General features: G+C 38.8%; 1 protein-coding gene across 14 annotated transcripts in view; it reads right to left on the bottom strand.

Annotated features, from left to right (window-relative positions):
* The window catches only part of mipol1 (mirror-image polydactyly 1), a 383,877-nt gene that overhangs the window by 288,157 nt on the left and 81,033 nt on the right, over positions 1 to 14,687 (bottom strand). For 13 of the 14 annotated variants that reach the window (XM_068038331.1, XM_068038333.1, XM_068038328.1 and 10 more), the window contains 2 exons: positions 7,929 to 8,061; positions 7,193 to 7,260 (listed from right to left, as the gene is read on the bottom strand). In XM_068038331.1, coding sequence (XP_067894432.1) covers positions 7,193 to 7,199 — 7 coding nt within the window. In that variant the 5' untranslated portion in view covers positions 7,200 to 7,260; positions 7,929 to 8,061. Of the gene's footprint in view, positions 1 to 7,192; positions 7,261 to 7,928; positions 8,062 to 11,719; positions 11,803 to 14,687 lie in introns of all 14 variants that reach the window. The other variant, XM_068038330.1, reaches the window with a different exon arrangement.

The raw sequence follows: 14,687 nt of genomic DNA, 5'->3' as shown, positions 1-14,687 counted from the left end.
ATCTGCGCCTTCACAAAGACCACCTGTTTCCACATCCATAGCATTATCTGGCTCCACTCCTGCCTCGCTGAACTGTTGCAGGGACTGCCTGCCATGTCTTTGCTGCTTTTTGACCTGATTAATCCAACACACTCCTGATTGGCCTCTCACACTCTGTAACCTTGAGGTTACAAAATAAAGCTGCTGCCTGTGCCCTTACTCGCACCAAGTCCCATTCACCCATCATCCCTGTGCTCATTGACCTACCTCTGAAATCTCCCCAGTCTACTGGTTAAGCAACACCTTGATTTTAAAAGTCTCATCCTAGTTTTCAAATCCCTCTGAGTCTCACCCCCCTCAGCCTCTATAATCTCCTTCACCCCCAGTTTTGAAGAATAAGAGGTAATCTCATTGAAACTTACAAAATTCTTACAGGAATTGACAGGGTAGACGTGGTAGGACATTTCCTCCAGCTGCTGAGTCAGAACAAGGGGACACAGTCTTACAATAAGAGGCAGGTCATGTAAGACTGACATGAGGGGGAATTTCTTTACTCAAAGGGTGGTGAATCTGTGGAATTCTCTGCTTCAGAGGTCTGTGGAAGCTCAATCATTGAGCATGTTCAAGATAGAAAATCAATAGATTTCTGGATACCAATGACATCAAGGGATATGGGGATAGTGGGGGGAAAAAATGGGGTAGAGGTAGATGATCAGTTATGATCTGTTTGAATGGCGGAGCCGGCTCGACGGGCCCAATGGTCTACTCCTGCTCCTATTCCCTATGATCCTATGAACCTGCTGAGATATCAGCACTCATCTCATTCTGGCCTTTTGAGCATCTCCGATTTTAACTGCTCCACCATTGGTGGCTGTGCTTTCAGTCGCCAAGTCCCAAGCACTGGAATTCCCTCGTTAAACCTCTCCGCTTCTCTTCCTCGCTTTCCTCCTTTAAGACGCTCCTTAAAATCTACCTCTTTGACCAAGCTGTCCATCTGGCCTAATATCCCCTTCTGTGGCTTGTGTCAAGTTTTGCTTTATAATGCTCCTGTGAAGCACCTTGGGATGCTTTATTACGTTGAAGATGCCATATAAATACAGGTAATTGCTATTGTTCTGCGTAATAATAGAAGGAAAGAACAGGGATAATCCTATTGGAAAAGACATTCCAGCTGCATAATCCTTCAAAACATGTAACAGAGTCCTTAAAATTTAGGGTGCACCGAGACTGACAGTATTTTGGCTGAGTATAGTTAAGACCTTAGTAAGAAAAATGTTATTTATATCGTGAATAAATTTCAGAAATCTCATTACGCCAACATCAGAAGGCTTTGGGCCATGATGTGGCTAAATTATTGAAGGTACATACATGTGAGCACATTATTTGCTTAAATCTACTCGAGCAAGTAAACCTCTTGCATGAAGGCATAACTATGTAACTGAACAGTAAAAGATTTTTGGGGCATTGATCATTTAAGCTGCTTCCAAGCTATGAAATTCACATATAGTAATGTTCAACAGAATCAGCTACATGCAAATTTTCTGTAGGTTGGATCCTTGCAATGTGCTCTTGTGTTGTAGGTACATCAAAACTTTTCAGTAAATTCTCAGCTTCTATTTTTGGTGATGATTAATTTATAATTGCTGTAATATCATTAATTGACGATTAATATATAATGTCTATCTATTTAAATGATAACATTAATATCAAAATTAGAGTGCACAAAGACTTTAATACATCAGATTATCAGGTTAGAGAGTGGACAATTATTTTACAAAAGCTCAGTTTCCAAACTGGAGATCAGAGGAGTCTTCTGTGCAGCTTTGTTGCCAAGGATTTCTAGTCTGGATTGTTGAGACATTTATTAGTATTCTCATCCAAGCCACCAAGACAAACATGAATTTAAAAAGAATAATAAAATGAAATGCTGCCATATAACCCTCTGTCATTCAGCAAATATAGGACTTTTAGCAACATTGTTCCAAAACCTGGGTTGCTACCTTAATTTTTCTTCACAATACAGGCTGAATATGTATGCATGCGTGTTAAATGTAGAACTCCCTTAACAACTGCAGACCTTCGACTTAATCTGAAACTGGATGCACAATTTCCTTTGGGAACTCTTTCAATGATCAACAGGAAAAAGCCAATATCCAAAATAAATCTTAGATTAGATATTTCAAATGAAATTTGCCTTCTGCAGATAAAAATGTCAAGCTGAATATGAACAGTAAAATAATAAATTATCTCACTGTGGTGGAGTAGTTATCAATGACTCCTTCATTCACACTATTCCTTGGATATCAAACTGCACAAGACATTCATCAAATGTCACACATTCACAATATTGGAAACACCATTAAAGCTGTTTGACTAAGACCTCTGAAGTGTTTAAGCAAGAGCCAGAATGTATATTTGTGCAACAGAGGAGAATAAATTTACATATCAGCATCAGCTCATAAGGGATAGGTAAACATTCTGTTTATCGCTCATTGTCATTCCAGCCATTTTACCTCTGTACATTTATGATTAAAGCTGGGTGATATTAGGACACTGGTTTCAAAAACACTGGACACAGGTGACTTAAAACCTGTAAGAAAATATCTACATTTCTCAGTATGTTATGTTACAATTAACTGTCTAGCTGCGTAAAATCACAATTTTGTAAATATCAGCTGTATAATTGCTGCACGCTAAGTATCAATTGTGGACAGAAAAACAGGTCCAAGATATGAAAATCTATATTCTTGTGTTGTCAAAAGGAGAGAGTATAAGCTGCTGGAAGTGAGTAGGGACAATTTGATCATTTTGTTACCTCTTACAGCACACAGTTAAGATTTCAAAAGAAGCATGCATTAATTACAACAGGTATATCACTACAACACATTATGAATCTGAAAGAATGCAATTAACTGCTCTTGTTTACTCACAGCTTTGTTGTATACTCCAGATGTTTTAAAACTGTTTAAGGAGATCTATTATCCTCAGGTAATTACAGATGAAGGCCTTTTGGCCCATCTTAATTCATCTTTCCTGAGAGATCCCAATGTCCTCCTACTCGAACATCCAATGATTTCTTAAATCCAGGCTTTTGCTTTATTAATTTACCTGGAACTTTAATCAACATACAAGAACATGAGAAATAAGAGCTGGAGTAGGCCATTTAGTCCTTCAAGCCTGCTCTGCTATTCAATAAGATCATGGTTGATCTTCTACCTCACCTCTACCTTCCAGCGCTATCCCCAATTCCCTTAGTACCCAAAATTCTATCGATCTCTATCTTGAATATACTCAATCACTGAGCATCCACTGCTCTCTAGGGTAGAGAATTCCAAAGATTAACAACCTTTTGAGTGAAAATTTCTCATCTTAGACCTAAATGGCCAACCCATGATGAGACTATGACTCCTAGTTCTATACTGACCAAGCAGGGAAACATCAACCCAGCATCTACCCTGTCAAGCCCTTTAATAGTTTCATATACTTCAATTAGATCACCACTGATTCCTCTAAATTCTAGGGAATATAGACCTGGTCTGCTCAATCGCTCCTCATAGGACAATTCACTCATTCCAGGAATCAGCCCAGTGAACCTTTGCTGCGCTGCCTCCAAGGAAAGTATATTTTTCCTGAGGTAAGGAGACCAAAACTACACAATACTCCAGCTGTAGTCTCAACAAGGTTCTATATAATTGCAGTAAAACTTCTTTACTCTTATACGGCAGTCCCCTTGTAATAAAAGCTAACCTAATTGTTTATTGTACCTGCACGTTAACTTTGTAATTCTCCACATCGTATTTCATCTGCCATGCTCTTACTCATTCAACTGGACTATATCCCTTTGCGGCCTCTTTGTTTCTCCTCACAGATCACCCATCTAACTTGTTATCAGCAAACTTGGATACATTACACATGGTCCCTTTATCTAAGTCATTGCTATAGATTGTAAACAGTTAAGGCCTAAGCACTGTCCCTTGCAGTATCTTGCTAGTTAACAGCCTGCCAACCCACAAATGACCTGCTTATTCTGCTCTCTGTTTTGTCCGATACCAACCCTCAATTCATGCTAATATATTAACTCCAATCCCATGAGCCCTGATTTTATGTGATAACCTCTTTTGTGTGGCTTTTCAAGAATCCAAATAGACTACATCCACTGGTTCGTCCTTATCCATTTTACCAGTTACAACCTGAGAAACGAACAGATTTGTCAAAAACGATTTCCCTTTCATAAATCAGTGCTGACTCTGCTGATTAATATTATGATTTTATAAGTGTCCTGTTACCATGTCCCCAATACTAGATCCTAGCATTTTCCCGATGTATAATGTAGGGAAGTGTGAAATTGTTCACTTTGGTCATAAAAACAGAAAAGTAGAATTTTTTTTAAAAAGGTGTGAAACTGGTAAGTGTTGATGTTCAGAGAGGCTTGGGGGCACTCATACAAGGAATGCACAAAGTTAACTTGCAGGTGCAGCAGGGTATTAGGAAGGCAAATGGCATGATGGCCTTTATTGCAAGGGGATTGGAGTACAGGAATAAAAGAAGTCTTACTAAAACTGTACAGGGCTTTGGTGAGATCGCACTTGGAATACTGTGTGCAGTTTTGGTCTCTACATTTAAGAACGGATATACTTGCACTGGAAGCGGTGCAGCCAAGATTTACTAAATTGGTCCCTGCGATGAGGGGGGTTGCCCTATGATGAGAGGCTGAGTAAATTGGGCCTATATTCTCTAGAGTTTAGAAGAATGAGCGGCGATCTAATTGAGACATACAAGATTCTGAAAGGGTTTGATAGGAGAAGCTGAGAGATTGTTTCCGCTGGTCGGGGAATCTAGAACGCGGGGGCACAGTCTCAGAATAAGAGGTCAATCACTCAGGATTGAGATGAGGCGAAATTACTACACTCAAAAAGGTTGTGAACCTTTGGAATTCTCTATCCCAGAGGACTGTGGAATACACTTAAGGCTGGGATAGATAGATGTTTGGTTTCACAGGGAATCAAGGGATATGGGGAGCAGGCAGGAAAGTGGAATTGAAGCCAAGATCAGCCATGATCATATTGAATGGCGGAGCAGGCTAAATGGGCCATGTGGTCTACTTCTGCTCCTATTTCTTGTGTTTTGTACGAACTTCAGGCTAACTAGCCTTCAGTTCCCTGTTTTATCTCTCCTTTCTTCCTTGAATAATGGAGTTCTGTTTACTACCTTCCAATCGGCCAAAACCATTCTAGAATTTAGGGAATTCTGGAAGATAAAACCAATGTATTCACTATCCCTGTAGCTGCATCTTTTAAAACCCTAGGATGCAGGCCTTCAGGTCCAGGGGATTTGATGACTTTTAGGCTTATTACTTTTTTCAGTAATATTATTTACTAACGCTATTATCTTTAAGTTCCTCATACTCACTAGACCCTTGGTCTGCACTATTTCCGGAATTTTTTGTGCCTTCTACCGCAAGGAGAGAGACAAAGCATTCGCTTACTGTCACTGCCATTTCCTTATTCCCCATTATAATTTCTCTGCTTGCAAAGGGCCCATGTTTAATTTCACCAACACCCTCTCTGTACTAATGGTTTGTCTTTCAACACACCATTAACATATTGTTTCCCTTTGCTCCATGACCTTCTGGTCAGCTATTCTGTGACCTTGTCCTATCTACACCTTCTCCTTTGTTATCTCTTGCCCCACCCCCACTTTACTTGCTTATAATCTTTCACATTTCTAATATTTGCCAGTTCTGAAGAAGGGTCACTGACCTGAAACGTTAACTCTGCTTCTCTCTCCACAGATGCTGCCAGACCTGCTGAGTATTTCCAGCATTTCTCGTTTTTATTTAATTTCACTAATCCTTTCTTTCTTACATACCAATAGAAACTTTTACAATTTGTTTTTATGCTTCTTGCTAGTTTATTCTCCTATTTTCTTTATCAACTTCTTGGTTATCCTTTGTTAAATTATAAAATCCTCCCAGTTCTCAGGCTTTCTACGTTTTTTGCCAACATTATAAGCCTGTTCCTTAAATCTAATACTATCGTTAACTTCTGTTCTTAGCCACTTTTCCTGTGGGGGAGTTTTAGTCCTTAAGGGAATGCATATTTATTGCTCTGATCACTCTAAATAAAAATTATTGACATCAGCCTTAAAATTACATTTTACCACTTTGAATCCATGTTCCCTAGCTCTACTTCCCAGTTTAATTTAAAGCAATATTCTTCTATACTCTAAACAATCTTATGCATGTATACAAGACCACTCCTCAGATGCCCACTTTCCAAGCTCAAAAGTCCCAATCAATCCATTTTTTTCCCCATAACTCAGACTACTGAGACTAATGATTTGTCTTATGGCTCTTCTCTGCAATGCTTCCAGTGCTTGAATGTCTCCCTCGTTACCTGCCAGCCAGAAATGGATACTGTATTCAAGCTGCAGTTCGACAAGGTCACTGTACAGTTTCTACTTACATTCTACTGTTTTGGATGCGAGTTCAACAGCCAATTACATTTGTGAAGAGTTATTACTTTTACTTTCTGAAATGAAGTTTTAAGCAAGTATATAAATTGCTCTGTAAAATAGGAATAATGAAAGTTTATATATTTCAATTATATGCCTTCAGAAAAAAAATGATGCATCGTGTCAGCACTGTTGAAGAGAAACTGGAAATATTTCATTATACTTAGGAATTGTTATGTTGCAGCAAACTTTGCAAAATTCTAAGTAATAAAGTAAAGAATTACAGTTGGTGAAATATAAACATGTCGAAGAAATACTAAACAGATGTTACCCACTTAAAATTTCCAAGTTGCATTGCTTAAATAATCTTGAAGTATTTATCAATAATACTCAATTTGGAGTTTTATTACTTTAAGGTCCCAGAACATATAGCTGTGCAATTAAAATTTAGATGAATTAAAAAATTCAGCTGAGAAACAGTAATTAAGAACCAGCAACTGTATCGAAAGTTTTTTTTTGTAAAGTGCAAGTCCTAAACAAAAAGTAGCTCTTGCTCAGAATACAGGGATGTAACTATGGAGAACAAACCTGGTCTGCAGATGTCACAGCAGTTTTATTCCAACCATTTTCTTTGCTGTTCCCCTTTGTATGTTTCTATATAAAATTAACTGATTTCTTTAAAAAGGGGAAAAGGCAGCGAGACAATATCTTTAACATTCACAATAATGCAGTCTGTGATAGATCTCATCTTTTCACCAACCTTCCATTTGTATTTCAGATGTAGTTTGGTCTCTTTGTGATCTTAATTTTTCCTCCAAGTTTTCAGATCTGCAATAAAAAATACCAAAAATTCAAGAATAATTGAGAATACCATGTTGGTGAGAATTGTTTAAAAACATGAGAAGTCCAATATTTAAATACCTTTATACAGCACCCAAAATATTCATGTTAAAAAATTGCAACTACAAAACAACTGTTTAAGTTTATAATGAAAGACAAATTAATTTTCATTTTTGGTTCTTGCATTTGGATCATGTGAACATTTTCTGAATTGAACAATTCCAGCAATTAATGATGGGATTTGTTTAAGTCGCATATTTGAGACTTTTTTTTTTAAAAACAGGACCATGTTGAGCTTTTGTTGGGCAAATGGCAGCAAAAAGCAACAGCTGAATATTAACTGTGTGCTTAATAAATAGTATTGAATTAAATATTACTTTCTGTAGCCATCTGCACTTTGTCAAAGACTGAAGTATTGACATTACTTTTAGTTGTCATTCTCAAGGACCAGCTAAAAAAAGGCATAAACTCTGGTACCTCTAATTGAAGTGGTTCAATCAAAATTCATTGTGCATATGTTTCACCTCAAAGCAATTAAATACATTAAATTTACAGCAAATTACAGGACAAGTAAAGGTACACAGCACTTTTCGGCTGCCATAATCCAAAAAGTGCATTAATGACGGAGATTTCAGGATGTTCTATTATCTTCTCACCTAACTGCTAATTCGTTGAGCTCTTTATAGAACTTTTCCAATGAAATCTCAAGCTCCTTTTTCAATTGTCAGCAATGGCGCTTCTTAGAAACAGGCAATCTTTCGTTCAGTTCCTCATTTACTTTTGGATTAGCTGAAATGCAGATATTTTATTACATTAATTAAATGTACTGTACATGTCTCAGTCAATGCAGTTATAGAACTACAAAAAAGGTGAATAATAATTTCAGTCTTTTAATATACCAAGACTTAGAAAGAAAGCAATTTTTAATAATCTCATGGGCATTTCAAAAGAAGACAGACTGCCCTATTGTTCATATCATAAATTTTATCCCTCCATAATTTACAGTCATTCTTCAGTACCATTTCCAAGCTAATGATTGCCAGCAATTAACAAAATGTAATTCCATTGCGCAATCATTTTAATGCTTTTAGCACTCAGAAAAGTAAACATCAAATTAATACAGCTGAAGCCACATTAGATCCTGGTTAGCTGCAGGCAATTATAGTTCAGCTCCTCAGGTGTAATTAAATGATTGAAATGATTTAGTTCAATAAATGCAAGTTAATTCATAAGTAAGCAACAAATAGACTGGGAGCAATTACAAGAAACACTGACATCCTTAGCTCATCCGATTGCTGTATACTGCTTAAATGGAGAAGGCTGCCACCTGCTGGAAATATGATACCAATGATTTCCACTGCTGAGAATATCATTAACAGCGGTAACCCTACGTACACTAAAGTCACTGACCCACTCTGATACAACACAACCTCTTTTACAACATTGTTTCAAGTATTTCCATTTGAAAGAAACACATAAAATCCATTGTTTAGTGCACAATGTCATTTACGCTGGCTATGCCAGTGACTCAAGTTTGGATTCCCCCTCCCCCTAAACTTCTGCACCAAAATTCAATAGTATTTTCAAATGGGGCAGGGGGAAAGAGATGGGGAAATGGTTTATATCTCTGCTGCAACAGGAGAAATGGCATTATAATGTGCTCCAAGCAGAAGATTCCTTTCCTCCTATAATAGATTAATTATATAGTACAGAATTAAATGGTTAAGTTCAATGTTTCTGTTCTTGTGAAATATGTGGTTGAACTACTTTACTGCATCACCCATTATCCAAATAAATACAATCTTTAAAAATTATGCTAGAAGATGAAGGAACCAGATTGTTGTAACAATATATTCTTTAAGCACTTTTCAGCACACAGATTGAGAGAGTAATATCACTTATAGTAAACCTCCTTTCCATTCCATTTTTGTTATTTTAGGAAGTTGAACTATAAAACAGTAGAATCTATGTTAGAGAAAGTCATGATCTAACTGTATAGATCTTTGGTCAGGCCACATCTTGAATACTGAGTCCAGTTCTGGTCACCAAGATACAAAGTTAGAAGTAATACAGAGAAAGGCGACAAGTTTGATCTGACTGCCCAGTCTTTTGCCCTTCATTCGCCAAAATACTTCTGCAGCTCAAACACTCCCTTGCTTCCACCTCTGGTGCCCTTGACCCCAGTAAAGCTTTGACTCTGTCCCATTCTCGTCATTTCCCCAGGTATGGCCCCCATCTTCATTCCTCCAAGTTCAAGATGTGCAGACCAGAGTGTACCTGGTGCACAACTAGCTTAGCCATCCATTACCCAATTGGTCTGGCCAACATCAAGCACAATTGGGTTTCACTTTCCTCTAACAAAACTACCTCCTACTTCAGTACCATCCTAAACAGCAAAGATAACCTCAAGCTTCTTTTCTATACATGTCCTTAAACTCTGCTCTGCTGCCCCTTCCATCATCACCTCGAATAAGACGTCTGAGCAGCTCATGGACTTCATTATCACTAAGATAGAGACCATCCATTCATCTGCCTATGTTGCTCTCCCAACTTCCCTGCCCATCAAGGCAAACCTCTCTCGAGGCTCTGCCATGTCCTAGCCCTGACCCTAATTTCTTTCCCATCTCTCCTCAAGCTCTAACATTAAAGATCAACTGGTCCATGAAATCCACCTCTTGCTTCAGTCACAAGAGTTTTTTTTATTTGAAAGCTTAGAATTCTGTGTGTTTTTAAAAAAGACTGAGAAAAAGGATTTTCTGTGAACATTGAATGCTGAAACTTGGTGTTTGAACTGGGTGGGACAGACTGCAAGACACCGTTCCAAACAACAGCAAGGGAAATGATAGGTCACATGATTTGATTGTTAGAATTTCAGTTTCATTTTTTGCATTGTGGAGACCAGTGCCGGACAGGCAGGAGGCAGATCAAACTGGCTGGGATCTATTTTTTGCAGACCAGATAAATGACACCTCCCTGAAAAGAGCAGGCTTGCCTTTCATGTAAAAAGAAATTCTACATTTGAGGTGGTGGCTGTGGTCTGCCTGGAGAGAGGAAAAAGACCCTGGAAAAGAGGAGCTGCTGCTCTCTGTGGAGAAAGGTTCCTTCGCGGAGAGGAAGCTCTGCATTTTTAAAAGGTAGCAAATGCCTATTGTCTGCAGGCTCTGAAAAATCTCTGCCTCAGGAGTGATTCCTGTTACCTCTTATGTTTTGGGATATCCTGAAAGCTCAAGAAAGCTTCCATTACTAGATTGCTTTTTCAAAACACAAGTAGACCTGTTGCTACACTCTTTGCTGAAAAATATGTGTGGCGCCTGCTGCAGACGAAGTGCCGTAAACCCCTACCCATCACAGACTGTTCAGCAACCTTGCCTGGAGAGACTTCAAGTGGCATCCAACTATTCAACTCTGGGACACCTCAGACCCGGAAATATCCTACTAGAATGTTACAACCCAGTTATTTTATTATTCCTAAGAAATAGCTGTAATCTGAAAACATCCTTTTGAAACTGGTTAACTTTTTTTTTGAACATATGTGTGTGTGCATGAGGGTCAGGAAGAATAAGAAGTTTTAAAAGAATCCTTTCACATGTAGAGTTATCTCATTATTGTTTAAGACTTAGTTTATTAATAAATAGTTAATTTCTTTGCTGTTTAAAGAAACCTGGTTTGATGTGCTTTATTCTGGGGGGAAAATAAAGTGTTTAATTTGGCTATTTTCCAGTAGGTGGGAAACTTTACTAATATGCTCTGACCTGTGGAGTAGTGGGACTGAATTAACAGTGCATTACTCCCGCCTTGGTTGTAACATTTCCTTAGCCTCATTCCAATTAAGCTGCAGACCGCCTAACCTCTCTTCCTGGCCACAATATTAGCTAACATTGTAAATGGTAACTTTTTGTTAGGTGCTATTCCCCTCTCTTTCAAAATCATCTTGCTCTTAGTGACAAAATAGGACTTTTTCCCATGCCAATTAAAAAAAAATTAGCATCAGCATGTAAAGTGTTAAATTAGTCTCAAAAGAAAACAGTTCAGTTCCAAACAGGCTGGTTATGATGCATTGCACCTAAGCAAACTGATTAAACTGAGAACACGAGGAAGGTAGTCAACTAACTGGAATTAAAAGCAAAATACTGCGGATGCTGGAAATCTGAAATAAAAACAAGAAATGCTGGAACCACTCAGCAGGTCTGGCAGCATCTGTGGAAAGAGAAACAGAGTTAACGTTTCGGGTCAGTGACCCTTCTTCGGAATTGCTGGTTACAATCTGAATTTTTATTATAAGAAAGAACTTGGAAAAAGTTACTTGAAATGTTATGCTTTAACAAATTATGTATTCAAACTAGTGTTCACTAAAAGGGTCTGAGAGGATAGGTAGGTCAAGATGCTAATTAGTTATCTTTCATATTATTTCCTTGTAGACTCCATAATGAGAAAGTTGTTAACTCACTTCAGTAACCGATAACCACCTCTCTTGGGGAATTCCCTGGTCCCAAGTACTCAGCAGGAAGTACGACAGGCATTCCTTCTCTGCTGTGATTAGCAAAAGATAAAAAAAAAAGACACAGGTAGTCCAGCAGGAGGTGTTTGAAATTGGATGGTACACAGGTAATCAGGTATTTATGTGAAAAACTGCAAAGGTGAAAGGCTTTGAAAAGGATACTATACAGGGGACAGTTACAAATTAGTTTTATGATCCCCTGATGTGGGACAGTGTAGTGCATTCAATTTTTTTTTTGTATTATTACCCGAGGACAAATTGTACTGATTGAACTAAGCAACTCTGGTCCTAACTGTTGTTATGCTATTGACTCACTGTGAAATAAAGTAGCTTAATAATTCATATCAAGCATCATCTCACCAAGTATTTACTCAGACAGATTGAAGAAGTCATACATGAAAGACACAAATAGTTGGCTCAGACCACAAAGGGGTATTATTGTTACAACCCAAGGTTGCGCTTTCATTCAAGTATTTAAAGCACAGTGCATATCAAATTCTGTAAAAGATGCACTGAAAATTTACAACTACAATTTGCAATTATATATCACCTTTAACATAAAAAACCATCCCAGCACTTCACTAAGGCATCAAAATAAAAGAGATTATGCAGGAGGACTGGCCGAAGAGGTGGGTTTTAAGGTCAGCCATAAAGGACAGATTTAGGGAAGGAATTGCAAAGCATGGGTCCCATATGACTGAAGACATGACCAACAATGGTTAGGTGAAGGAGTGAGGGAATGCACAAGAGGCCAGAGTTGGAGAACGGCAGAGTTCTTCAGTTTGGTGGGGGGGTTGCAGTTAGAGGAAGAAGAGAGATAGAGAGGGGAAAGACAATTGAAGGCTTTGGGTAATTGGGGACAAATGCAGATCAGCAAGGACAGGAGTGATAGGAGAGAACTGTGTTTTGGATGGAGCTGAATGACAGGCCAAAAGAGCATTGGAATAGTAGAGAATAGAGTCACAGATGCATGGAAAACAACAGACTCCATTAAACCCAAGAGGTTATATACAAGACACCTGAATTTACAACAGCTGCATCCATTGACAAGCATTTTAGACCATTAAGAGATTGCTTCCACTCAATATTAATGAGTTACTATTTTGATTCAAGTAAATCATGACAGGCGTATCATCTATGATAAAAACAGAAAGTGCTGGAAAACACAGCAGGTCTGGCAGCATCTGTGGAGAAAGAAACATTAAAGTTTCAGGCCTGTGACCTTTCATCAGAACTGGCAAAGGTTAGAAATATAGTAAACTTTGAGCAAGTAAAAGGTCGGGGATGGGGGTGAGAGGGGGAAAGAAACACAAAAGGGAAGTTGTGTGATAGGGTGGGGGAAAAGGAGAGATTAAATGACAAAGATGTCATGGAACAGAAGGCAAAGGGAGCAGTAATAACCATTGTAACAGGCAAAGCATTTGTCCAGAGAGAGCGTTAATGGCAGAATGAATAGCTCTGTCCGAAAGCAAAAACTTGAAAATACAAGCTTAAGACTAACACATGGTTTAAAAAAAAATCAAAATGGCAGTCATGGTTTGAAGTAGTTCAACTCAATGTTGAGGCCAGAGGGCTGTAGAGTGCCTAATCGGAAGATAAGGTGCTGTTCCTTGAGCTTGCATTGAGCTTCACTGGAATGCTGCAGCAGGCCAAGGACAGAAATGTGGGTGTGATAAATTAAATGACAAGCAACCAGAAGCTCAGGGTCATGCTTGTTGACTGAGCAGAGGTGTTCTGCAAAGCAGTCACCCAATTTACGTTTGCCTCCCCAATGCAGGAACGACCGCATTGTGAGCAGCAAATACAGTATACTAAATTAAAAGAAGTACAAGTAAATCGCTGCTGCATTGTGAAGGAGCGTTTGGGGCCTTGGATGGTGAGGAGAGAGGAGGTAAAATGGCAGGTATTACACCTCCTGCGATTGCATGGAAAGGTACCGTGGGAAGGGGACAAGGTGTCGGGGGCAATGGAGGAGTGGAACAGGGTGTCGCGGATGGAATGGTCCCTTCATAATGCTGACAGGAGGGGAGGGGAAGATGTGTTTGGTGGTAGCCAAAATCAAGGTGTTGCTTAACTGACAGCCAGTACAGGTCAGTGAGCACAGGGATGATGCAGGAGTGAATGGGACAGTGCAAGTAAGGACATGGCCAGCAGAGTTTGAGGACCTCAAGCTTACAGAGAATAGAATGTGGGAGGCCAGGCAGAAGTGTGTTGGAATAGTCAAGTTTAGAAGTAACAAAGAAAGGATGAAAGCATCAAAAGCAGATGAGCTGAAGTAAGGACAGAGTCAGGCCATGTTACAGAAGGTGTAAATAGATGGTCTAGTGATGGTGTGCAGAGTGGTCAGAAGCACATCAGGGTCAAATAGGACACCAAGGTTGCAAACAGTCTGGTTCAGCTCAAGACAGTTGCCAGGGAGAAACAACATAAGTGATCAGTTAATCAGTTTTGTTGGAGGTGTGAATTAAGAGATAAATGCTGTTAAAAAGAACATCTGTGACAAAGAAAGAAAAGGCAAGGCTAAATGGAGAAATACTACTGGACATGAAACTAAATATTTATTGAAACTGGGAGAACAATCCTGCTGTTCCTCAAACATTGCCACAGAAACCTGATGGAAATAGAACAGGGTCTTGGGTTAACATCACCAATGCAGCATTCCCTTGGTACTAAATTGAAGTGTCAGGCTAAATACATACTCAAGTCCTGAAGCTGGGCTTAAACCCATTATCTCTTGATTAAAGTGAGTGCTACACTAGACCAAACTGACAATAAATATCAATAGTGCCATGTGCCATTGACTATTCTTCCATTTTTAATTAACGCTTCCCTTTTCAGTGATGTTCGGTGAAAATGTTGAGGCCCTGTATCAAAAGTGCTATTAGAAGAGGTCTCGGAACAGATTGCTTACCCGATC

Source organism: Heterodontus francisci, chromosome 9 (genome assembly GCF_036365525.1).
Source record: "Heterodontus francisci isolate sHetFra1 chromosome 9, sHetFra1.hap1, whole genome shotgun sequence".
Taxonomy (NCBI): Eukaryota; Metazoa; Chordata; class Chondrichthyes; order Heterodontiformes; family Heterodontidae; genus Heterodontus; species Heterodontus francisci.
Note: the sequence above shows the minus strand (reverse complement) of the source record. Positions and strands in the feature narration are given on the sequence as shown.